General features: G+C 59.8%; 2 protein-coding genes across 2 annotated transcripts in view; both read right to left on the bottom strand.

The window, feature by feature from the left end:
- Positions 1-691: 691 nt before the first annotated feature.
- On the bottom strand, positions 692-14,365 carry GPR153 (G protein-coupled receptor 153). The gene is made up of 6 exons (XM_054441782.2): positions 14,086-14,365; positions 7,874-8,338; positions 7,040-7,469; positions 4,674-4,866; positions 3,782-3,966; positions 692-3,345 (listed from the first exon to the last, which is right to left on the bottom strand). The coding sequence occupies exons 2-6, from the start codon at positions 8,227-8,229 to the stop codon at positions 2,680-2,682; spliced, it is 1,830 nt and encodes a 609-aa protein (XP_054297757.1). The 5' UTR covers positions 8,230-8,338; positions 14,086-14,365; the 3' UTR covers positions 692-2,679.
- Positions 14,366-17,524: 3,159 nt separating this feature from the next.
- Positions 17,525-25,119, bottom strand: part of ACOT7 (acyl-CoA thioesterase 7) — a 128,209-nt gene continuing 120,614 nt past the window's right edge. The window contains exon 9 of the mRNA XM_054441777.1: positions 17,525-17,948. Coding sequence (XP_054297752.1) covers positions 17,850-17,948 — 99 coding nt within the window. The 3' untranslated portion in view covers positions 17,525-17,849. The remainder of the gene's footprint in view (positions 17,949-25,119) is intronic.

Genomic DNA, 25,119 nt, shown 5'->3' with positions numbered 1-25,119 from the left:
TTCTCTTTTTGGGCGGCCCTGACCTGCAGGGCACTAAACTCGTCCTGGTCCAAAGGCGTGGAGAAGGACCCACGGTCCTTCAAAAACTCAGCTCCACTGTCGCACCTAGTGGGCTCGCTGGAGCTGGGGCGAGGGTGAGGGTCCCGGCTGTCGCCGTCCAGGGTGGCCTCTCGGGTCTGTGCTTCCCGCGGTGTGGGGTGGGGTAGAGGCCAGGACAAATCCCTCTGCAGTCCACCAGGTGGCGGTGTTGCACTGCAGACCCAAAGGTCCTTCCTCCAAATTCCACGGGGGCGCGTGGGGACAGGGGCTCAACAAGTCCCAAGACGCTTAGGCCCAGCTCCTATTGCCCTGCCCTGTTTCACTCTCTTCAGTCAAGCTCACAGTGACTAGCAGCCCCAGGTGCCAACCCTGGGGCAGGGGTTGCCAACTGGGCTAATAGGGCCTTTCTTCCACTGGTGGGCTGTGGAGCCCACCCCACTGCTTCATCCTGTTGCTACTCCAGGACCATCTCACTCCTCACTCGCTGGTGGGACTGAAGCATTTGTCTGAAGACAGAGAGCAAGTCCAACCCCCAAAAATGGCACACTACCAGAAGAACTCAGGTTCCAGAAGAAGACATTAAGGGCAGCTGGCCAGCCCTGCTGTGGTGTTGCAGAAGGGTTTTCCATGAAACCAGCTTTGGAATGCCAGGTGCAAATCATAAGGAAGTTTTTATTGGGTCCTGTACAGAAGAGAAATGCTCAGTTGTCAAAAAACTACAAAGGGATCCCTGGCTCTGGGTGTGCTATGAAGACAGCTCCCTCCCCAGTGAGCCCAGGGAACAGGCCTGGATGCTGGACAAAGTTTGGGAGGGAGCTCCAGGCCCAGGGTCCTCCACTTGGGGTCTCCCCCTTTATTTTTGTAAAAACCGCAGGACTCGAGTGGTGTAGGGGACTCTGTCCCCCTGCAAGTATTGCCGTTGGATAGGAAACACACAGAGCAAAACCCCAAGGTGACAAATGAGTGAAAACCTAGGGTGACAAGTGGACAGACACCCCCCAGATGGAGGAGACGATGGCTAGCTGGCGACCTCTGCCACTACGTAACTTGTCAGTCCTTGAAGGCACAGCAGCATTGGCCAGAGATGGCCCCTCCCACGGCCAGGGCTGGATTGCAATTCCCTGCCTTGCTCACCTATGGCCACAGCTCATACCCCCAGTTACCCCACAGCCAGGGACTGGAGGGGCCTCTGAAGCAGAGACAGGCTTAGGCAGCCTCCCACCCCCACCCCAGCAGCTTCTTCTGGGAGTGGGACCCTATCTGAAGGATGAAGACATGGGCTTGGCCACCTGAGGGCCAGAAGGAACTGGGCACAGGCAGGCTCTATGCTGACCTTGGAAATTACCCCAGGTCTTCATATTGTGGGGCCACTGTATAGGGGTGGGGGTCTGGAAGAGACAGCCTTCTCATCTGCCCTATTTCACCAGCTCAAGGTTATAGCTGTTCCTGGTTCTCCTTAGCCTGGGAAGACCCAGGGCCCATGGCAATGCCCAGGCCTGTAAGGGGTCTGCCCAGGAGGGAAGGCAAAGAAATACATTGCTCCCAGGGGTTGGACGCCTGCCCGGGACCAGGCCTTGAGCTGAGAACCTGGAAGCCCCTGCCAGGATCCCTTCCTGGCCAGGCCTGCACGGGTGGGGAGTGAGGCTGGGGATGACCCAGGGACACGGAAGCCCAGGCCCTGCTGCCCTTGTGCTCTCTGCTTGCACCTGCCAGCGACATGGTGGGAGCCACGGAGGGAGCTGATGTGATGGGGACAGGCAACGATGGCAGAGTAATGAGGGTGGGGACACTAATGGTGGTCAAGGTGGCTGAGGTGCCATTGGTGGTGATGCAGAGTGTTGTGCTTAGCTGGGGTGGAGTGTGGGTTCCCAAGGGGGCAGGGGGCACTGAGAGTGGGAGGCCTCAGGCCTAGGGAGCCACACCAGGCCACATGCTGAAAATGGACCTCCACAAAGGCCGCAGAGGGCTCTAGGCTACCTCTCACACCTGGGCCACTCAGTGGCCAGGGCCTACAACCAAGAGACTTCAAACAGCCCTGAGAGTTAACGTGGTCACCTGCTCATCACAGATGGGGAAACTGAGGCAGGGCAGGTCGGAAGCAGGGAGACCTAATCAGAGCTTGTTCGGGCTCTGAAGACCCCTGTGCTTAGAGACCCTCTGTACACCCCCCCCCCCCGCCACGGGTGTGGCGGTTATGGTGCAGTGTGGATTGAAAGCCCCTGGGGAGGCCAGTGGCTCCTGCTGTCTCTCCAAGGCGGGGCTTTGTCCGATCCCGCAGTGGCCCTGTCTCAGGTTCACTGCTCCCGACGTCCTGTTGCCCAGGGCTGGTGATGGCGCAGCTGGACGTGTGCACATGTCACTCACTACCCAAGCCCAAGCTTGAGATGTCACTCAGCTCCCCAGGCCCGACCTCACTCGGCCCGGGACATGCGGTGCCCAGCGCAGTCGTCCGTGTTAGCCGTCGCCCTTGGGACAAGGCCAGCTGGGAGGAGCCGGAAGACAAACGCTGAGGCCAACGCCCCCTCACCCCTGGAAGGGGTGGCGCGTGTCTGCGCGCGGGGCGGAGGCGGGCGTCTATGGTGCTGTGTCCCCGGAGAGCGGCCTGGCCTGCCTGGCGTCCATGGGGAGGCGCCGGCGGTCCTAGGACGCGGAGCCCAGCGAGTCCGAGTGCAGCGTGGCGTAGCCCGAGGACTCGGAGGGGGAGCTCAGGAAGCTGCTGGTGCTGCCGCCGCCGCCCGCCGCGCGCAGCCCCCCGGGCTCGCCCCACGACGCGCTCAGGCCGGGGCGCAGAGAGCCTGCGTGCGGGTGCGCAGCGGGGCGTGGCCCGGGGCTCCGCTGGGCGCTGCTTGGGGGCGTCGGGGCCTCTCCGGGATCGGCGTCGTCGGGAGCGGCGGGCGCAGCGGGGAAAGGCCCGGGCGGGCGGCGCAGGGCCTGTGGCTCGCACTCGAAGGCGGTCAGGGCGAAGGCGTCGGGCAGCAGCGAGGCCGAGGCGGAGCGAGGGCCGGGCCCGGGGCGGCGGCGCGGGCTGCCGGGGGGCGAGTCGCGGGTTCGCCGCGGGCCGCTGTCCAGGGCCGAGGGCTGCAGCGACAGCAGGCTCTCGGCCGAGCGGCGGCGCGCGCGGGACGGGGGTGCGTCCTCCGCGAAGGCCAGGAGGCTGGCGCGGCGCCGCTCGGGCCCGGCAGGCAGCACCAAGTGCGCCAGGGCGGCCAGGTCCTCGCCGGAGCCCCAGCGCGGCAGGAAGGCGGGCAGCGGGACGGCGGCCCACACGTGCGCATCGTCGTGGGAGAAGCGCCGCGTGGGCGGGACCTGTCAGGACGCGGCTGCCTTTTACCCCGAGCTGCCCTCCTGGAAAACGGGAACAAACCCTTCTCCACCCCGGGGAAGGGCCTTCCGTGGGTCAGGGACCAGGCTGCGCGCCGGGGCAGCCTGGCTGGGAGCTGTGAGGTTTGGTGCAGTCTCTTCGAGCCGCAGGGCTGTGGCAGACAGCTGGGGTCGGTTGGGGAGGGCGCTCCTTGAGGATACTGAGCCGGCAGGAGATAACTCATGTGACAGGGACCATGGGGGTGGCGGTTGGGGCCCACCCACACAAGCTGTGTGACTTTTGGACAGCCCATCCTTGGATGGTGACAGCCACCCCTGCAACTGCAGAAGGCGTGAGATGGGCTCCGAGTGGAGAGGCCTCAGGGAGGTCAGGACACCCTGCCACCCGCAGGTGCGGCCTCTCCCCCAGGCCTGTGCTCACCTGCAGGTACTGCATCTTGTCCTCCTGCAAGGGCCGCAGCGGGTAGAGCTGGGGCAGGCCCCCCTCCAGGGCGGAGATCTCATACTTGGCCATCCTATCTAGGGCCACAAAGTCACCTCCATAGCCATAGTCCAGGGAGCGCTCCAACACCAGGTCTGGGGAGATGCCACCTTCCAGGCTGGTCTCTGTAGGGTGGGGGGGGTTGGGGGGGGCAGAACCTTAGGGCCATGGAAACTTGGGGGCATCTGGGAGGGAATCTCAGGGATCCCCCTTACCCAACAAACATATACAAGGTAGGGGGCTGGTTAGCTGAAAAGGGAAGGGGAGGGGTTCTGGGTTCAAATCCCAAATATGCCACCCTTTAGCTGTGAGACTGGGCAGGGAGGTCACTCACTGAGACAATTTCCTTATCTAGGACATGGGGTGGGACCAGAGGTGACCTTGGGAGGACTAAATAACACACACAAGGGGCTGGCAGTGCCTGGACAGAGCACGGGCTGGGCTGAGGGTAATGGGATTGCTGGTAATGGTATCCAGACAGGACCTCGGTCTGCAGGAGCCCCCAGGGCAGCTTGCTGGGGATCCCTGAGGTTGGGGGGTGAGCCCAGGAGCTCCGCTGGAGCACTTGCAGACATGTCTACCCTGCTCTCTGTTAACCAGAACATCCCATTACTTGGAACCTGGGGCAGCCAAGCCAGATAGGAGAGTGCCCTGTGGGAACCTGGCTTAGGTCCCTTGGACATTCAAGTACATTTGGGGGTGACACAGGGGGTGTCTGGTGGTTGAGAATGAAGTCACCTTAGTGGGGTTGCCTGACAGCCGTTTTCCTGCCAACCCCAATGACCTCACCCAGACGCCACTCTCCCCGGGGCCACTCTCAGGCCATCCTCACCGTCATCTGACTCCTCGTCGTTGGCCACGAGGGCCATGCACTTCTCCCGGACAGCCTTGAGGTCGGCCCGGTAGCGGTCGCAGGCCCAGAGGAACACAGGCAGCAGCAGGGCCTGGGCCACGGAGCACCACAGCACGCAGAGTGCCATCCAGGGCGCTGAGGCGTCGGCCCGCAGGCTGCTGAAGCTCACCACCTGTGGGCACAGGGCTTGGCCTGGCACCTGCAGGACCCCCCACCATCACACAAGCTCCCCCTGAATCTCGGTCTCCCCATGCGTACGGCAGGTCTGACAGGTGGGTACCTGCCAAGGAGAAGGGGCCCTTGGGGAGAAAAGAGCTGGAGCATGGCAGTGGGAGGCCCCGCCCTCCGGGAGCTACCTGGCTACTGGGCAGCACTGGGTGGCCCTGCTCTGTCTCCCTCCTGGATGCCCATGGAGAGAAGTGGGGCATGGATTACCACCTCCTCCCCGCTTTGTTTTGAGACAGAGTCTCACTCTGTCACCCAGGCTGGAGTGCAGTGGCTCAATCATGGCTCACTGCAGCCTTGATCTCCTGGGCTTGAGAGATCCTCCTGCCTCGGCCTCCCAAAGTGCTGGGATTACGGATATGAATCACTGTGCCTGGCTGCCATCCCCTTTTGGAGATGAGGAAACTGAGGCTTAGAGAACCAGGTCTCAAGCCTGTTCAAGATTCTGCCACCCCCTTCCCGGCCAGTGGCCTCCTCGGCCCTACCCCTGCTTTTGGGTCCCTGCATTCCTCCTCTCCCAGGAGAGCCCTCGTTGCTCTGTCCCAAAGAGCGATGCTTAAGTGACTGCCACAAAAGAGTGAAAGTGTGGAGGATGTGGGTATGTTGATTCTGCCATTTGTGGGCCACGTGACCCTCAGAAAGCTGCTAAACCTCTTTGGGGCTCAGTTTCTCCATCTGGAAAATGGGCTAAGAACAGGCCATGCTCTAGAGGGTGGATTCTGGACACTTTATAACAGCAGCATGGAGTGGCCCCACAAGCTGTACCCTCTTCCCTGTCCGTAAGAGAAGCGGGGGTGGCCCCTCCCCCCCACTGCCCCCACTCTGCTCCCGAGGTGCCTTGTGGGTCTCTGCTGTTTCATGAAGGCCCTGCCTTCCATCTGCACAGGGACCGGGCTGCCAGCCCCCACTATACGCATGAGGACCCTTAGCTCGGGGGAACCAGGCCTGCTGGGGGTGGGGCAGTGGGGGCTGCCTCCTGAGCAAGGCCCCAACTCTGAAGCTGCCACCCCCCGAGTCACCATTCTGGAGCTCATGTCCTCATGTCCTGCAGTGACTCAGGGAAGGCAGTCTTGCCTGCTGCTTGGATGAAACCCCTCAGGCTGGTCTTTGCCCCAGTCCTCTCCCTGTCTCACTGCAGACCTCTCGGGGACGGGCATAGAGTCCTGCAGTGGGGAGGAGTTGGCTACTGAGTCCAGACTTCATTCTTGGGCCAAGCTGGTCCCAGCTTCACCAAGAGGACCCCAGGTAGCCCCTCTGGACCTCAGACCCTTGTTGGCAAGGCCTTTCTCACAGCAGCCCTCAGCTTGGCCTTCCCCAGCCGTTAGTATCAAGTGCAACTCCCCAACAGACATTTGAGGCCCGCCCTGGCCTTGCTCTGTCTCCTGATCCTGCGCCCCCACCTACCTACGGCACCAAAGCTCCCTCTGTCCATCCTGGGACCTGGACCCACCAGGAAACCCATGGGCATGCTATCCTACCTCTGCATCACACGGCCCTTGAGGCCAGATGCAGTGGTTCATGCTTGTAATCCTAGCAGTTTGGGAGGCTGAGATGGGCAGATCACCTGAGGTCAGGAGTTCGAGACCAGCCTGACTAACATGGTGAAAACCTGTCTGTACTAAAAATACAAACAAACAAAAAAAAATTAGCCAGGCGTGGTGGCAGGCACCTGTAATCCCAGCTACTTGGGAGGCTGAGGCAGGAGACTCGCTTGAACCCAGGAGGCAGAGGTTGCAGTGAGCTGAGATTGTGCCATGGCACATCCAGCCTGGGCAACAAGAGCAAAACTCTGTCTCAAAAATAAATAAATAAATAAATAAAATAAAACAAAAACAAAAAAATGGGCCTTGGGCGAGGGGAGCAAACTCTTCTGCACTGTAGCAGGAAGGCCCTGGGCCCTGCAGTTGCCGGATGTGGGCTCAAGTCCCACGAGGCTGCCCTGACTCTAGGCAGGTCTTTGCACCTCTCTGAACCTCGGTTTCCAAATCTGGAAAATGGGGACGATGATCAAGCCCATCTCAAAGGATTGGGTCTGAGGACTCAACCACCTGATGCCTGGAGTATGAGCAGCCCCAGGGCTGTCCCAGAGACAGGCCCCCCTACCCGACGCTGTCACCCACCAGCACAGGGAAGCCCATGAGGCAGTCGTAGATGAAGACTATGGTGGTCACGAGGCCCGTGATCTGCAGAGAGGTTTTGGCGGGCTCCGAGCCATCGATGGAGGAGCGCCGCTTGCCCTGCGCGTCCTCCACCACGATGGTGGGCACGGTGAAGCCGCGGCGGTCGGCCTGGCGCCCCACCTGCACAGCCAGCGTCTGGAAGAGGGCGATGGCTGTGCAGATCACGCCCATGGCCATGCTGCCGCCCACCAGCAGCAGGAAGCAGACGCCGAAGCCCAGGCCGATCTCAGCCACGATGAAGTGGCAGCCATGGCTGTAGAAGCGCTCGCTGGTGTCATGCCAGCCAACGGCAGGCAGGGCCGACAGGATGAAGGACACCATCCAGATACCCATGACCGTGTGCACCGCCTGCTTCTTGGCATTGCTCAGCCTGGCATGAGGCAGGGTGGAACAGAGGGATCTGGCGTCACCCACAGGGCCTCCCCAGGCCTCTGGGGACCTGTAGGGGATCCTCACCACCCAGGCACCCCACACCCCCCAGTATATCATAGTCATGGCACAGCCAGTGTGGCGGGGCCTTGTTCCTTGCATAGGAGAATTCTCTGAACATTGTCACACGTCCCTCTTCCAAGCATTCTGTATTGGCTGCTTGTATCTACCCATGCAAAGCTCCGTGTGTGCCCCCAGCAGCTTACAGCAGCCCCTCCTGAGCCTGCCTGCCCTCCCGGCATGCCACAGGTGTGGCCACTCCTGTGTGCGCATGGGCACACCAGATATGTCTTTGTTTTCACACCTGCTTAGAACCCCAAGAACCCCAGAGCTTCACGTGCTCACCGGTAGTTGACGGGCCAGCAGACCATCCACATGCGGTGGTAGGAGAGGGAGGTGACAGAGAAACAGGTGGCCAGGGTGAGGGTGTAGAAGGTGGACACGAAGACCTTGCAGAGACCCTCATTCCACTCGAAGTCGGGGCGCTGCCGCCGCAGCTGCACCACGGAGTAGGTGGCGATGGGCACGGCCACGTTTAGCATGTGGGTGGCCGCGAGCGTACACAGCAGGAACTCCAAGGGCTTCCACTTCTTCTGCTTGGCGCCAACGCTGAGGATGCCCCAGGCGTTGGCCAGCAGGGAGAGGCCCCCACATGCCAGCCAGCCCACTGCACTGCCAGGCAGCCGCCGCTCATCACTCATGGTGCAGACCGGAGCTGGCAGGCGGCTGTGGCATCCTCCTTGGAGCCAGGTCTCAGGGAGCAGCAGCCCTCACTCCTGGCGGCTCAGGGATGCTGCGGAACACGAACATCTGTGGGAGGTGGCAGTGGGCACTCAGTGACTTCCGCTCTGGTGACAGCATTGTAGCCCTTGGGTACTTAAGATGGGAGATGGCGAGCGCTACACTTTGAATGTCCCCTGCAAAACTCATGTTGAAATTTAATTAAAACTTGTGTTGAGATTTAATTGCCATTCTAATAGCATTAAGAGGTAAGACTTTTTTTTTTTTTTTTTTGGAGATGGAGTCTCACTCTGTAGCCCAGGCTGGAGTGCAGTGGTGCGATCTCGGCTCACTGCAAGCTCCGCTTCCCGGGTTCACGCCATTCTCCCACCTCAGCCTCCTGAGTAGCTGGGACTACAGGCGCCCGCCACCACGCCCGGCTAATTTTTGTATTTTTAGTAGAGGGGGTTTCACCACGTTGGCCAGGCTGGTCTCGATCTCCTGACCTCGTAATCTGCCCGCCTTGGCCTCCCAAAGTGCTGGGATTACAAGGTAAGACTATTTTTTTAGAAATGGGGTCTTGGTCTATCACCCAGGCTGGAGTGCAGTGGTGAGATCATAGCTCACTGTGGCATGGAACTCCTGGGCTCAAGCAATCCTCCCCACTCAGCCTTCCAAGTACCTGGGACTACAGGCATGCGCCACTATGCCTGGCTACGTTTGTGTGTTTTTTTTTTTTTTTGAGATAGAATCTTGCTCTGTGACCCAGGCTGGAGTGCAATGGCATGATCTTGGCTCACTACAACCTTCACCTCCTGGGTTCAAGCAATTCTCCGGCCTCCGCCGCCTCAGTAGCTAGGATTACAGGCACGCACCACCACACCTGGCTAATTTTTGTATTTTTAGTAGAGATAGGGTTTCACCATGTTGGTCAGGCTGGTCTTGAACTCCTGACCTCGTGATCCACCTGCCTCGGCCTCCCAAAGTGCTGGGATTATAGGTGTGAGCCCCAATGCCCTGCCCTGCCTGGCTAATTTTAATTTTTTTTATAGAGAAGGGGTCTTGCTGTGTTGCCCAGGTTGGTCTCAAACTCCTGGCCTTAAGCAGTCTTCCCGCCTTGGCCTCCCAAAGTGTTGGGATTACAGGCGTGAGCCATAGTGCCTGGCCAGGAAACATTTAAGAGGTGATTAGGCCATGGGTGGGTTTAATGTCTTTACAAAAGGGCTTCTGGGAGTGAGTTCTCTCTCACGGAGCTTTCCCTCTTCTGCCATGTGAGCAACAGTGCTGTTCGCTCCAGAGGATGCAGTGTCCAAGGCACCATCTTTGAAGCACAGACCAGGCCTTGCCAGACACCAAACCTGCCAGCACCTTGACTTTGGATTTCTCAGCTTTTCTTTTTTGAAAAAAAAAATTTATATATACATATATGTGTATTTTTTAAGTCTTTCTTTCTTTTCTTTTCTTTTCTTTTTTTTTTTTAGACAGAGTCTTGCTCTGTCGCCCAGGCTGGAGTGCAGTGGCACCACCTCAGCTCCTGCAACCTCCACCTCCCAGGTTCAAGCCATTCTCGTGCCTCAGCCCCCCGAGTGGCTGGGACTACATGCATATACCACCATGCTCGGCTAATTTTTTTGTATTTTTAGTAGTAACAGGGTTTAACCATGTTGGCCAGGCTGGTCTTAAACTCCTGACCTCAAGTGACCTGCCCACTTCAGCCTCCCAAAGTGCTGGGATTACAGGCATGAGCCACCGTGCCCGGCCTTATTTTCATATTTTAGAGACAGAGTCTCACTGTGTTGCCCGGTCGCTGGTCTCGAACTCCTGAGCTCAAGTGATCTTCCGATCTAAACCTCCTGAGTAGCTGGGATTACAGGGCAAGTGCTCCCACACCCGGCAAGACATAAATCTGTTCTTCATGAGTTACTGCATCTTAAGTACTGTGTTACAACAGCACAAATGCCCTAAGGCAGGGAAGGCCCGGCACACCATGACCTATCCAGCCCTGGCTTACATCAGGCTGCACTCTCCTCTCCACTCCCCGGGAGGACCCTCGTGCCCATGTCCCTGACACCCAGGGGCTGTATACGGGGGTGCCCAATAAGTGCGTATTCCCTCACTTCCGTCCACTCCTGGTCAAAGCTCAATATCTGGGCTTCCTTCCAGGTTACCTGCATCCTCAGGGAACCAGCCAAGGTGGGCCCAGATGGGCACTCTTGCCCCGCGCATGACCTGGCACCATCCCAGAACAAGTCCTCTTGCCATCAAATGTTCCAGAATCCTCACACAGCCCATGCCAGAGCCCCCCACAGTGGACATCTCTGACGCACTTGCCTTAATTTATTCCACTTCATCAGGCCACATGAGGACATGTCCCGGAAGACCACGCCCTCGACCCGCCATTTCCCTCTCCTGTTCCCTAAGTGACCTGTTGGGGAAGGGAGATGGTCACCACTTTCCTGACCACCCTGAGAGGGGGCAGGCAGTCTGCTATGTCAGCCCCCAGCTGGTCTTCCAGAGCCAGGACCCCGCGCTGAGGTTAAAGCCCCCACACAGCAGTGGTGTGGCTGGGGCAAGGTCCCTGCATCTTCTCCTCTAAGAGACTGCCGTGCTTCTTCCACAGGAAGGCTGAGGTGGACAGGAGCCACATCTCTATAGCCCTGGGCCCAGGTCTGGCACACAGTGGGTGCTCTGGGGTAGTGGCCAGTCTCATGCTCTGGTTGGCTTGGGCAGCAAGGGCCTGGAGACGGCCAGTAGACCAGACCAGAGCTTGACTCTGAAGTCAGAGGAAGTGCCGATGGCCTTTCCCTGTGAGTCAGGGACACAGGATGCTGGGCAGCAGGCACGTGGCGGGAAGCGGGGAAGCATCCATCCTGCCAGAAGGCTGGGCAGCGAGTCCCTCCCTCATCCTTCCCAGCCTGGCAGCCCTCTCGCTGCAGCCCAGGCAGGCAGTGTGGGAGAAGCCCAGTGCCAAGTGAAGGCCTACTTGTGCTGTGCTCACACTTAACTGGCCCTTCTCACCCAGGGCCCATTTAGCCTCATTTGCTCTCTTTCTCATGCCCCGGTCCTTATGGGCATCTACAGTACCAGACACGCCCCATGTCCCCCAGAGAGGAAGTATCTCCAGCTCAAGGTGGGGGGCCACTGCCGCCTTAGCCAAGGCCCCTGGCTCTCAGGCACGGAAGGCAGCGATGTCCCAGCCACCAGCTGGCAGGCCTCCTGCTTGTCTTGTCCGGAGTTCTTTCTTTTTTTTTTTTTTTGAGATGGGGTTTTACTCTTGTTACCCAGGGTGGATCTCGGCTCACTGCAACCTCCGCCTCCTGGGTTCAAACAATTCTCCTGCCTCAGCCTCCCAAGTAGCTGGGATTACAGGTGCCCGCCACCATGCCCTGCTAATTTTTTGTATTTTTAGTAGAAACGAGGTTTCATCATGTTGGCCAGGCTGGTCTCGAACTCCTGACCTCAGGTGATCCACCCGCTTCGGCCTCCCAAAGTGCTGGGATTCCAGGCATGAGCCACCGCGCCCAGCCTTGTGCTGTCTCTTATGGGCCAAGACACTGAGCTTGGAGGTGCCGGGGAGCCTCAGACCTGCGGGCAGATACATATTCACCGGGACCAGGACCTGGAGCAGACTAGCCTCAGGAGTGAGGGGAGCACTGGGCCACCTCCAGCCTTTGGGGTGCCTGGCAGCCTTTTGGGGGTTCAGAGCAGACAGAGTGTGAGTAAGCGCTGTGGGCGAGAGGGCTGCAGACACCAGTGGTCTTTACGCTATCAAATAGGAAACTGGACTCAGCATGCACCTAGCAGGTCAGCATCTATTTCTACCTCAGCTGCCTCGGCTGTGAGACCGGGAGGCCTTCCCTCAGATGCCCAACCAGCTCTGTCTAGCCCCGCGACCTTGGACCCCCACAGCCCACCCTGTCCACGTGTTGATTACTGGTGCAGAAGGAGCCACAGGCTGCAACAAGCCCAGCCCTTCACGGTGCCAGTTCTTCCTCTCGTCTAGCCTAATGGTGCCTTACTGCTGGGAAAGGCTTTAGGTCTGAAGGCAGGGTGCAGTGGCTCATGCTTGTAATCCTAGCACTCTGGGAGGCCAAGGTGAGTGGATGGCTTGAGCCCAGGAGTTCGAGACCAGCCTGGGCAACATGGTGAAAACCCATCTGTACAAAAAATAAAAAAATTGGCCAGGCGTCGTGGTGTGAGCCTACAGTCCCAGCTACGTGGAAGGCTGAGGTGTGAGGATCACCTGAGCCTGGGGAGGTCAAGGATACAGTGAGCCGTGATTGTGCCACTGCACTGTAGCCTGAGCAACAGAGTGAGCCCCTGTCTTGAAAAAAAAAAAGGCTCTAGGTCTGTGGGCAGGGGTACATGCATCCTCTTGCACACGGGCATGCTCCTCCAGTGAGTGCCCCCACAATTCATCCGCATTGTAAAGCTTGTCCAGCAGAAGCAGGGAGAGGTAAAGCCGTTTGCCCTGGCCAGCACTTGCCTGAGCCAGGATCCAAACTCCACTTGCCTGACACCAAAGTCCTGGCCTCTCAATCCCTAAAATGTTGGGGAAAGGGGCATTTGTTTTTGTCCCTAGAGCTGAGGTCTTTCTGAGCCTCAGGTCTGCAGGGCAGGTCTCACTGTCCCCACACTGCAGATGGGAACACTTCAGGCAGAAGCTCAGGGCAACACGGAGAATAGTGTCAGGGCTAGGTTTGGGGCCAGGCACTCCTGGGCGCTGTAGTCCTGGCATGGGAGAGGAATGTCCTGGGGGGCGGGGCGTGGACACCGGGTTCCAAGTGCAAAGTGACAGAGGACTGGTTGTGTGGGAACAAAGTGTCCCTCTGGCTCTGGGTCAGCGACCACAGACCCACGGATTGTACCCTTTCTGTTCATTCTTCATAGAATGGAGCGGCCACTAGGGCCAGACCCCAGGCTGGGCTCCTCACAGTGCTGACGGGACCCAGGATGGCACTGTCTCCTGCTGGGAAGTTTCTCCTGCAGGGCACTTAAAGCATCCCGCAGCATCTCAGGACCGGGCTTCCCACTTCCTCGCCTACTGCAGGGCCGACTGCAGGTGCGACTAGCCTGGGACCCACCCGGGCCATGAGACCTCCCTCCGCAAGACACGCGGGCGGGGCCGGGGCGTGACGTCACGGCTCCGGGCCAATGAGGCCGCGCGGCCCCGAGGCCCCATTGCGCAACAAAGAGAACCCAGAACTTGAAAGGATTCCCCGGGCTCTGGCTGCGCCCCGGCTTCCGCCCGCACGCCGGTCTCCGCCCGCGCTGCAGCCGATCTGTTCCACGGGGCCCGGCCTGGCCGTCGCCCAGGGAGGGACGCGCAGCGCGAGGCCTCGACATCTCCGGCACGCGCCCCCCAGCCCCCGCCCCTACAGTCCCAACCCCCTGGGGCTCCGATCTCCCCCCGCGCCCCGCAATCCCCGCTCTGACTCGCGTGCTCTCGCCTGCTGGTCCCCAGTAGGTGCCCCGAGTCCTGCCCCACCCCGAGGGCGCGTCCGAGCGGCAGGCTGGGAAACCTGGCGGGACTGTGGCCCCCGGACCCCTCCGGGTTGCGCTGAGCAGGGGCGGGCTCGGGATCCCCAGACCGCCCCGCCCCAGTCCCCTGAGAACCCCAGGGGGCGGCGTTGCTAGGCCCCGATGCAGGTGGACGGAGGGAGGGGCTGGCCCCGGGGAAGTTACCCCGAAGGTCCCCAAGTTGGGGGGGTGCCAGCGCTAAGCGCCGCTCGTGGCCCTTCGGACGAACCCCGCGACCGATAGGGCGCGGAAAGCCCCCTCCCTTCCCGCCGAGTCCTCCCGCCCGTCCGCCCCCGGGCCAGGGCGTTGGCGCTCACCCTGCATTCGGGCGCCCGGGGCTCCGGCTCGCTGCTCCCGCCTCCGGCTCCGGCTGCGGTTCCCGCGCCCCCGGGCCGAGCGCGGGCCGCCGAGGGCCGCGGGGGTGGCTGGCGGCGGAGCGGCCCGCGGGCCGGGGCATGCTGGCGGCGGCCACCGGCGGCTGGCGCGCTCCGCTCGGTGGGCTCGGCCCCGCCGCCCCTCCCTCCCCCAGGCGCCGCCGCCGCCGCCTTGCTCCGCTCCGCTCCGCTCCCGCCGCGCCGCTGCTGCGCCGGGAGGCCGGGGGCGGGGGGCGGAGCAGGGCGCATGTCTCCGCCGGGGCCTCCGCACCGCCCCTCGGCCCGCCCCGCCCCCGCCCGCTCAGAGGCGCGGCCGTCTGTCGGTCTGTCAGCCCGTTCGTCTGTCCGTCAGTCCGTCCGTACGCAGCCCACCCGTGCCCCCGCGTCCGCCCTGGGCCGGTGGCGCCTCCTGACAGCGCCGCGCCCCTGGCTCCCAGCTCGGCTCGGTGCACACTCCGGACGCCGCCTTCGGACGCCGGGGCAAGACCCAGGCCCGGAGCTCTGGGGGCCCGCGGGCCAGAGGGAGCTGGGGCAGGAATGGACACTGAGAACCTGGGGCCAGGGCTTGGGCTCAGGGAGGCCTTCCTGGAGGAAGCGGCATCTAAGATGAACAATGGGGGCGGGGCGTGGAGAGGACACGGGGCGCGGAGAGGACACGGGACGCATGGCCAGCGGCTTCTAGGAACTGGGAATCCAGTCTGGAGCAGGGGCAGCGAGGGGCAAGGTTGGGCCAGTTACGGATTCACGCTGCTCCTTGGTCCTGGGGGGTCCACTGAGGGAATAAAGTGCACGGGCCACCGGGCTGCTGAGTGGTCCCCGCCACCCCCACAGGCTCAGAAATGTTCTCTCTGAAACTCTTGAGCACCACCGCCCACCCGGGAAAGGCCAGGGTCTGCAGCCCAGCGCCTGAAGCCCTCTCCTCCCCTCCTCCCATCCTTCCCGCCCCTCCGCCCCTCCCTCCCAAGCCCTCATGCCATCACCACTCCTCATAGAGCACAGGCTGTCACCCATAGACTGACAGCTTCTGCTGGCCCCATGCAGGCAGAAACCCTCCTGCTCCTTGATGGGGGCCCTGGAGAGGATGCCTCCTGAGGATCGTGCCTGTCTTTTCTAGAAAGCCCCTGACCACACACACAATGGGCACAAGGCCTCCGGGGCTGCCTGGCATAGTGTCCTTCCGTGCCTCTGGGACACATCCATGACTAGGCGCCCCTGTGTCTGGAGGAAAGTAGGCACCTGACCAGGAGGAGACCCAAACCAATTGCAGCCAAAACGGATGCTTGGAGCTTGCCCAGTCTGGCCAGGGCTGCTCCACAGCCTGTACCTGCCTAAACCGTCCCCACACCCCAGGTCCCTGAGCAGCTTTTAGGGGGCCCAGGATGGGTCTTAGGGTCCGTCCCATGAGACAAAAGGAGGAGTGTTTGTAGAGAAAGGCCCCACAATAACGTGTGGGGCTGAGCAAGAGGGAACCTGGGGCCATGCACACCTATACTCCCTGCGGTTTCTCGGGCAGCCTGGGCCCTCAGTGCCCCCCGTGAGCCCTCTGTGGACAGGTTGGCTCCCCCTCCAGGTGGTCCTGGTTATAAATAGGCCACCAGCAGTGGGAGGCTGGCACAGGGCACCTGTAACCAAGGGTGGTGTTTCTAAGCGTCTCGCCTGTGACTTGGGGTGAAACAGTAGAAACGCCACACTTAATTACATGGCCACCGAGAGTCATGCCGCTTAGAAACACCACAGTTAAGATTGCACACACGGCCATGGAGAGCCATGCCTCTGTCTGGGCCTGGCTCCTCTCTGCCAGCCCAGCTGACCCACTGCCTGCACCAGTGCCTCTGCCCGGCCTCAGCTGGCTCTAGGGCAGGTGGGAGATGGCCTCTGATGGCTGCCCCGGGGCCCTGGCTTATTTCGTGCTGTGCTTGGTTCTGCTGCAAAATGCCTGGTGCCCCTGGGAGGCGGTTTTCAGGTGCCTGGTTTGCCCAAAGCCACGCGGATGAGCGGCTGAGCCAGGACTGAACTAGGGAGTCTGATGCGGGGCCCACCTTCAACTGAAGGGTGTGGGTGCTTTAGGGAACTGGTCCCCTCAGTGAGCCCCTGGGCTCAGGCACTGCTGTGGCCAGCCCTGGGCCTTCTGCTAGCTGGGAAGGGTGGCCTCCTCATTGCTCTGAACCCAGGGCACCATTCTGGCATGGGTCATGGGTGGAGCTGGGGGCTGAGGCTGGCTTAGGCCAGCCCCGGGGGCCAAGGGGCAGGGTGGTGTGGCAGAAGCTTCATGTGGCCGAGCTTGTCCCTCCCACCCCCAACCCCCTCCCAGACAGGAAATAACCCCGTCAGCCGTGACTGGGGCCCGAGACAGATTCCTAAGCTCTTGGCTGGTGTTTCTGCACATCTGGAGCCGAGTCCTCGCTCTCCAGGGGCCAGAGGGAGCCTTGTGCGAGGCCGCAGCTGTTGACGGGCCAGTCTTCTCCAGGCGGCAGGACAGATGTTGGGGCTTCAGGGACAGACTGAGTTGGGAACATTCTCCCAGATGCCACTTCTGGGTGTGCTTGATTGGAGGGCCTCCTTTTCAGCCATGGATGCAGGTGGGGTCCTGGCCCCTGTAGTGGCCTTGGCTGGGCCAGATGCACAGATCAACCCTGCTACACCGATACTCTCACCGCACATGTGCTCACAGATATGCAGAGACAGATGCACACGCACATGCACAGATATGTCAGTGACACTGTGCCCACAGCTTCACACCAACGGCATTGACACACATTCGTGCTGTCCCTCAGACCCCTGCCCTATAAGCCATCCCGGCAGCCTCCTGCCTGAGTGGCTGGGGGAGTTTCCACATCAGGCACGGAGTCCTGGCGCCAGCTGGGGGGCTCCTTCAGACAGGATTTTGGGGTATCTAGGCAGTTTCTAGCAAGAGGCTGGGTCAGGGTGCGGCTCCCACACGCTGAGCCAGGCCACATTCGGCTCTTTCCACACCATCACCTCTCTGAGTCTTTCCCAGCAGCCCCACCCTGTTCATAGGAAAGCCACACAGGCTCAGAGCCGGCATCCTCTGCAAGCCAGACAGTGGGGTTGTGGGGTGCTGGCACTCCTACCAGGCAGCGTGGCCCTGAGCCCACATCCTCCCAGCATCTGGGCTGCCTATGAGGTCCAAGGAGCCAGGCTGTCTGGGGCCAGGACACCAAACCAGGGACCCACAGGAAATGGGCATTCATAGCCAGCAAGTCACCAGCCGGACACCAATCGGTGTGGCTGTGCCTGAGGTTCTAGGGTACACGCAGGTGCTGGTGCTGGGAGGGTTGAGACTGTCCACGGGAGCCCCAACGTCCCACACCCCCTGGGAAAGCAGCCCCCCCAAGACAAATGACTACCCAGGACGCGTGGGTCCAGCCAAGCAGCAGCTTTATTAGCGGTGCTGGGTTCTTCCCATACCCTACAGCAAGCTCGGAAGCATTCCCGAGGGTTTCTGCCGAATGCCTCCCGGTGCTCGGGACAACACTGTGTAGCATTGATACTGGAATGATATAAATAAAGCTTTGGTGTGTAGGTTTGCAGGAGAGAGTACAGGTTAACACTGTGATACGAAAACTTCAGACAACACCAGCTCTCAATGTGAATTGGGTTTTTGGCCAAGGGGGGAACTTCTAAGTGACTGGACACTGGGCCCGTTGCCATGGCTACTCGAGGCACCAGTGGCAGGAGGAGGGAGTTTAGGGCTGAGGCTCCGCGTGGCCCTGTCGCTTCGCCTTCATCTGCAGGTACCGCCCTTTGCCTTCCTCAAAGCGCTTCTTCTCGTCCTCGGTCTCGGGCTGTGGACCACACACAGAGACAGGCAGGTTAGGGTCACTGCAGAACCAGTGCCGTGGCCTTGTGACATGGCCTGGGGCCCTGCTCCCACCCGTGGGATCTGCCCCACCCCTGGTGGCTGCTGAGTACCACGCCGCCTCGGCTCCGCTGGCCTCCTGGGACTGCCGGGTAGCAGGCATGTGGCTCATGTCCCACCTTGCTGATGGGCCCATTGACTGGGCTGAGTATGTTTAGCTGAGATGCTTTGAGGGGCCGCAGGAGCCACAGGTAGCAGAGCTCCATAGAGGGGACACTAAGGGCACGGTGGGTCAGAGCAGTCAGTGAAGTGCTGAGCCCTGTGACACCCTCACACCACCTTTCACAGCAGGTGAACTCCAAGCCCAGGGCCTGTTTGCTACTGGACTTAGGTGGAAAATGCACTTGATAATGAAACATGGGAGCTGAACGGAAGTGGAAAGGAAGAGGGACCCTGCACTCGCTGCACTCCCAGTAAAGGTGCACACGGCCACCGCCCCAGAGAGAAGTGGGGAAAGCCAGCTGCACACGGCCACCGCCCCAGAGAGAAGTGGGGAAAGCCAGCTGCACACGGCCACCGCCCCAGAGAGAAGTGGGGAAAGCCAGCTGCACACGGCCACCGCCCCAGAGAGAAGTGGGGAAAGCCAGCTGCACACGGCCACCGCCCCAGAGAGAAGTGGGGAAAGCCAGCTGCACACGGCCACCGCCCCAGAGAGAAGTGGGGAAAGCCAGCTGCACACGGCCACCGCCCCAGAGAGAAGTGGGGAAAGCCAGCTGCACACGGCCACCGCCCCAGAGAGAAGTGGGGAAAGCCAGCTGCACACGGCCACCGCCCCAGAGAGAAGTGGGGAAAGCCAGCTGCACACGGCCACCGCCCCAGAGAGAAGTGGGGAAAGCCAGCTGCACACGGCCACCGCCCCAGAGAGAAGTGGGGAAAGCCAGCTGCACACGGCCACCGCCCCAGAGAGAAGTGGGCACATGCTGTGCTGCCTGTGTCCTTGAGAAGGCCCCGCCCCGTGCTGGGAGCAATAGGCCTGCTTTGTTGGGAGGGAACCCTGTCACCACGCTCTGGACCGTACACTCAGGAGGCGGCACCTTGGACCCCAGGGACCCCATCTCATTGCTCTGGGGGCAGAGCCAACTGAACAGGTGGGATTTGGCCAAAGATGGGGTTCTGCCCAGGACGGTCCTGGTTCATGCCTGTTGACCGGCTGCGATTATGAACGGCACCCCCTTTCACTCTAAGTCTTGTGGCCCCTGGGCAGGTGCCACCCCTGGAGTATTAGGTGGTCACTTCTGAGGTCCTATCTGTCCCAACGCCATGTTCTGACTGGCCCTACCCTGGCTGGGAATTCAGGTTTAATGAGCTGTGCTAATTCCTCTGGGACATTTCATCGCAACATTTTGAGGGTGTCTGAAAGCCAAAGAGATGGGGCAGTTGCCCTTCATTTCATCCACAATGGCACCAAACTGTACAGCTATTTTTGGGCCTAAGTGTTTTATAGACAAATGGTATATTGGCAAGAGAGAGCGCAGTCAGCCAGAGGATGTAATGTCAAGTTATACCAAATGCCTCCTCCCCTCAGCTCTCTCCAAAATCGGTCTCTAAATGTCACCAGGTGTAAACTGTCAAAACCTCGCCGGCCAGGAGCCAATGGAATCTTCGGGTATTTAAAGAAATAGGTGGCGCTCCTTGCAGCGGTCCTGGTCCCCCTTTGAAGAGTCTTCGGTGTACACAGGAAAACTGCTTTTCCAAGACACTTTATTGAAGAAGTCCCTCCCGCTGCTATGGTTTGATCTCTGGCTGACTTTTAAAAATAAAATTTGAGGCTATGCAATTTGACCTGAAACAGTCCAGGGAAAATGAAATGTTCTTTCTCAGTTCTAGCAGCACTTCTAAGTGGGCAAGACCCCTGAGCTTCCTGGGCCTGGAGGGCACAGAGCCCAGCCCCTGCAGATGACAAGCTCCCCTGAAGACACACATGGCTACATCCTGCTGGGCACAGCTGAAGACCTCTGTGCACACTGAGGCAGAATGTGCTAGATCAGGGCTTCTCGAACTTTTAAGTGCATCTGAATCATCTGCCAGTCTTGTAAATGCAGATTCTGATCCAGTGGGTCTGGGAGCTGAGATTCACTTCTAACAGGATCCCAGGTGACACAACGCTGTGGCCCGCGGACCACACCTTGTGTAGCAGGGCCCTGCCCCCTTTCCATCTGCTGCTGCCCCAAATGGGGGACATCTGAAGTGGCCAAGAATGCAAGGTCAAAGCCACCAGGATGGGATATAGGGGCCTTGTCCTCCCCTTCCCCTGTGGAATTGCTTGGTGATGTGGAGGGAAGCTGCAGCTTCTTGTCCGCCTGCAGCGGCAAGACCGAGGCTCAGCAGAGGAGCGGCCGCCCACAGCCTGGCTTCCTGCCTAGCTTGAAGACCCTGTAGCAGGCGGAGCAAGCTGTAGGGTGGGCGTGGGGTCCCAGAGCTGGGAGACGAGGCAACAGGGCCTGATAGGGTTGGTACTGGGTTCTGCTGGCTTTGGAGTGGCTGTGGCCGCCCTGGGAGACATCGGGGTTGGGAGCAGGAGAGCTGGGGACGGGCAGGCTGGATCACACCCAGGCACCTCCCAGTCTGAAAGCCTGGCCCCTTGGCTCGGGTCCTCCCTCTAGCTGGTGGAGTATCTGCCCTCCATAAAGAGGAAAGAAGGCAAGGGGCTTGGAAAGGAAAAGAATCCTTGAAAGCAGGAGAGAGTGAGCCTGGCCCAGGAAAGGCAGCTGGAGTGAGAAGGGACACAGCTGAAGCCCCTGCCCAGCCCACAGGAGCCAGGTCCGGCCTGAGGAGAGGGAACTTCCTGGGAACGTGCGGATGTGGGAGACTGGCGAGAAACTTGGTCCCCAAGTGCCTGAGTCCCCAGCCACATGCTCTCAGGTACCAGAGGACCAGGAGGGACCAAGAGAGGTGGCAAATGGCTCTGCGGAGCCAATGCCACCAGATTAGGAGCTGTTATCATGGGTGTCCTGGGGGGCTGGTGGGAATGGCCCGTCCAAGGCCAGGGCCCTGGAGAGGGGCTGAGGAAGCGCTGCCAGGTCAGGAGATGCCTGCCTGCCTGCCTGTCTGTGTCTGCAGATCCTCTAGGCTCCTTCCCCAACTCCACTGGGAGATGAAGCCTCTCTGATGGTCTGTGCCAGGCAGGTTTGGGGATCTATGCACTAAATGGCCTCTTACAATAAACAATGCACACTGGGATGAAGGTTCTGAAATGTCTCAAATCTGTTTAACTTTTGCCTTTCTCAAACTGAGCTGGCCAGGATCCCTTTCATAAGGAACCAAGCTCTGCCCGGCCTCTGGGACGGGCTGCTTCGGGCAGAGGCTTGCCCACCTTGGGACCCGACCATGCTGTGCGCCCTTCCTGGGATAGTCTCTTCATTCTGCCTGGAAACCAGCCCAGCATCCTCAACCCTGGAGCCGGGTGTGAATCCTGATTCACCACTGACTCACATCGACTTCTCTTTTGTAAAATGGGCCAATGTCCACCTCACAGCAGGGTTGTGGGGACCAAATTTCTCCCTGCAGCCCATGTTCAACCAGGCATTAAAAACAACACAGTGAAAGAAGCCAGTCACAGGGGGCTGCCTATCCCCCATCTACACGAGATGTCCAGGAGAGACATATACACAGAGGCAGAAAGTGGATTTGCGGTTGCCTGGGGCTGGGGGACCAGTGGTGGCTAAAGGGTGGTGCTTCTTTTTGGTGTGATAAAATGTTTTGAAATAGACTGTGGCGGGGGATGTCCACCTCTGTGAATAGAAGAAAACCTGCTGAATCGTATCCTGTAAGTGGGTAAACAGAACGGCATGTAATTACATCTCAATAAAGCTGTTAAAAGAGGAAACCTCCACAGGTGAGAGCTCTCTGTGGTGGGGGAGTGGTCAGGGCTGTCAACGCATAAGATTGGCCCTGAGCTAATAACTACACAGGAATTCTTTCTTCTCTTTACTTTTGCATATATTTGACCTTTTCTATAATTAAAAAGCTAGAAAGGCAAAAAACTAACTAGACCTAGATCTAGGAAAACCAGCCCCTCCTTTTTTCCCTAGGCACCTCCTTTCTTCCCTAGGCTTTACAAGTGGTGGGCTGCGGGCAGAGCTGAGGGAGCCGTCTGGGCTGTGCACAGGCGTGATTTTCCCCACTCCCCGCCAAGAGGCGCTAAGAGCTAACTCAGGACCATGCTCGTTCTGGTCCAGTTCACAGGTGTGTGATGGGCCCCAGGCCCCACGCATGCAGCACGGCCCGAATGGCAGGGAGATCTGCGCCTAAGAGCGAGAAAACCTCCAGGGCCTCATACAGCCCGGTCCTCACCTCTGCCAGCCACACGCGGCAGTGGAGCGGAGCCCTCGAGTCCCCTAACGATCTGGCCTCCATGACCACGTGGGAGTGGAATAGGAGTAACTCCCACAGCTCTCGGCATGTTTACCAGAGATGTGACCACAGCCCTCCAGCCGCCGAGGACGTGGGAGGACCACCCACCCAACTCTGGGCCTGCAGAAGGCACTGCAGACGAGAGCCCTCCCACCCCTTTGCCCCCACATGGGCTGTGCACGTGGGGCAGGGACTAGAGCGATAAGGGGATATTCCCTGCGCAACCCATGCTTAGGTCGAGGCAGGCTGTGCACATCAGGGTCTTCCCAACAACCCCACCAAGCAGCACAGAAATGACTGTCCACTTTTACCAATGAGGAAGTGAAGCACAGAGAGGCTGAGTAACTTGCCCAAAGTGACATAGCGGGTAAGGGGAGAGCCTCCATTTAAACCTGGGCATGGGGGCTGCCCTCCAGGTCGTCCTATGCTGAGGGGCTTTTAGGGATGGGACTCGTCCACGGGAAGTGAGGAAGGCGATGGACCTGCAGGGTGTCCACGATGAACCAGGGTCAAGGGCTTCCCTGCCTCCCCTCACCTCACCCCGGCCCTCGGCGCAGCCTAGGAGCACTTGCTGAGCTTGGGCTCCCCCAGGCGGGGGCCCTGCCCTGCCCTCAGCCATATTATCCCAAACCATTGCAGCTGCTTCCACCCCAGCGGCCACCAGGCCATCGAGCATTCCCAGTGCCACAGGCCGAAGACTGTGACGGCTTCTCTCATGAGGTCAGTCAATACGCAGCCTGAGGCGGGCACGAACCCAGGTGCAGGTCATTCTCAGGGTCAGCTCCAGGCCGAGGGAAAATCCGGTGCCCAGCAACGGGCCCCAAGACGGCTCTGATGTGGCCCTGCTGTTTAATATTTGCAGCAAACTCATCAGCCAGGCTCTGCCCTCAGACAAAGCAAATGCTGTCTGATGATGGATGGATGTGTGGGAGCCTGAGAGCCTGTGTGGGCCCCATTGCTCTTCCTGTCTCCCGGGATGGTGGTATCTGCTGGATGTTCCAGGCTCTGAGACAGAGTCGAGGCCAGCCCAGGAGCCTCAACGTCACTGCATGGAGTGCCCACCCATGAGCGCTGCCCTCCCAAGGCACAGGCGGCCTTCCTCCCTGAGTGCCCAGGGGCATCCTTCCAGGGTGGAAGTTTATGAAGATGGCAGTCAAGGGCAGGGACGTCCCAGGTGCCTGAGGACCCAGGCTCACCACCCGGGGGGAGGTGGAACAAAGGGAGGCAGGGCGGTGTCTGTCCCATGGTAGGTTACTGGCTCACTGCTGGTGGGCAGCCAGCCTCCCCAGGCCATGGCTCTGCTAAATAGTTCTCCTACCCAAGTGACAAAGGGGCCACCTTGTCCCGCTGGGTGAGAAGCTGACAGAGCAAGACAGATGTCTCCAGCACAAGGCCTCATCCACGGCCCGGCTGCTGCCTCCTCGCAGCCATCTCCTTCCACCCAGCAAAGTAAATAAATGCATACGTTGTTGGCTGTTGCTGTTTTTAATGGAGGGTTGGGGGTAGGTGGAGGAGAAAAGAACGCCCTGTGGGAAGACAGATGTCTCTTTCAAGTCCCCGAGGCTGCTGGTGGGGGAAGGACTGGAGCCTCTGGGGCACTGGCCAGTGGTACCAGCTGCCGGGCACCCACTTGTGGCCTCAGGCAGGCTCCTCCGAGCCTCTGGGGCTCCCCAAGAATATGCCAGAGAGAAAAGATGATGTGGCAAAGGGCAGCTCAGGGCACATGACCCCCATGTATCCCGGGCACCTGCCTGATGGAAGGGATGGGGCACCACGTCCAGGAGCAGGACTCTGAGTCCCACGGGCCCAGCTGTGTGGCCCAGGGCCAGGTTTGTTCACCTGGAAACAGGAACTCAACAAAGTGACATGGCAAAGTGCTTCCTGTGGTGCTGGTACGTGTGAGCTCCTACGTGTGTGTGCACATGTGTCTTCGGTCCCTGGTGCATGCGTGTACGTCTGTGTGGTGGTCCTGCTGTCCTCACAAATACCTGAGGCCAAGTGCAGCCCGGGAGCTGCTCCAAGGACTGTCCTGCTGGTATGTGGCTGCCCCAAAGCAAGGCCAGATGGCCCGGGGTCACCTTAACGCAGCGGGGCCTTTAGGGTGTCATGCCCACCCACGGGGACACAGGGGTGGGGAGGGTTCCCGGGTAGCAGGTTGACAGTACACTCCCTCCCTGGTGCTCAGGGAGCACCGCCTGGCACTCAGCACTAAGCCCCTGGCTCCCCTGCAGCCTGGTGGCTGCCTGGGCCTGGGGTCTGCATCTTTTTCCTCCCTCCGCTTAGTGCTTCCTGCCAGCTGCTGTCTTCTGGGCTCTCTTCCACTGGAGGGGAAGCCTGTGGCTTTCAGAGCCGAATGCTGCAAACCAAATGCTTTCCACTTTGCATTTTCTGTGCTTGGAGAACACACATTTGGAACGTGGTAGGGAGGACGAGTGACTAAGTTCCACCCTCGGTAAAATCAATAGCTTGTCCTTTTTGTAATTAATGAATGGAGCAAAAAGGGTTTCCAGTGGTGATATAACAACTTCCTGTAAGCCTAAGGGACACAGATCTTCTTAATTAGGAAGCCACGTAGCATGCCCTCTCCCTGTTATAACAGGAGACAAGAGGGGTCTTGGGATAATCACAAAAGCAATGAAAACATCTCATTATTGAGGACACTCAGCACGGCTGGGCGAGGGGCCTTGTGCATGGAGAAGCCAGCAATGATGAGCTTAGCACCAGGACCACCAGCCTCACAAGCA

This window comes from Pongo pygmaeus, chromosome 1, assembly GCF_028885625.2.
Source record: "Pongo pygmaeus isolate AG05252 chromosome 1, NHGRI_mPonPyg2-v2.0_pri, whole genome shotgun sequence".
Classification (NCBI taxonomy): Eukaryota; Metazoa; Chordata; class Mammalia; order Primates; family Hominidae; genus Pongo; species Pongo pygmaeus.
The sequence above is the reverse complement of the archived record's forward strand: the minus strand, read 5'-3'. Positions and strand labels throughout refer to the sequence as shown.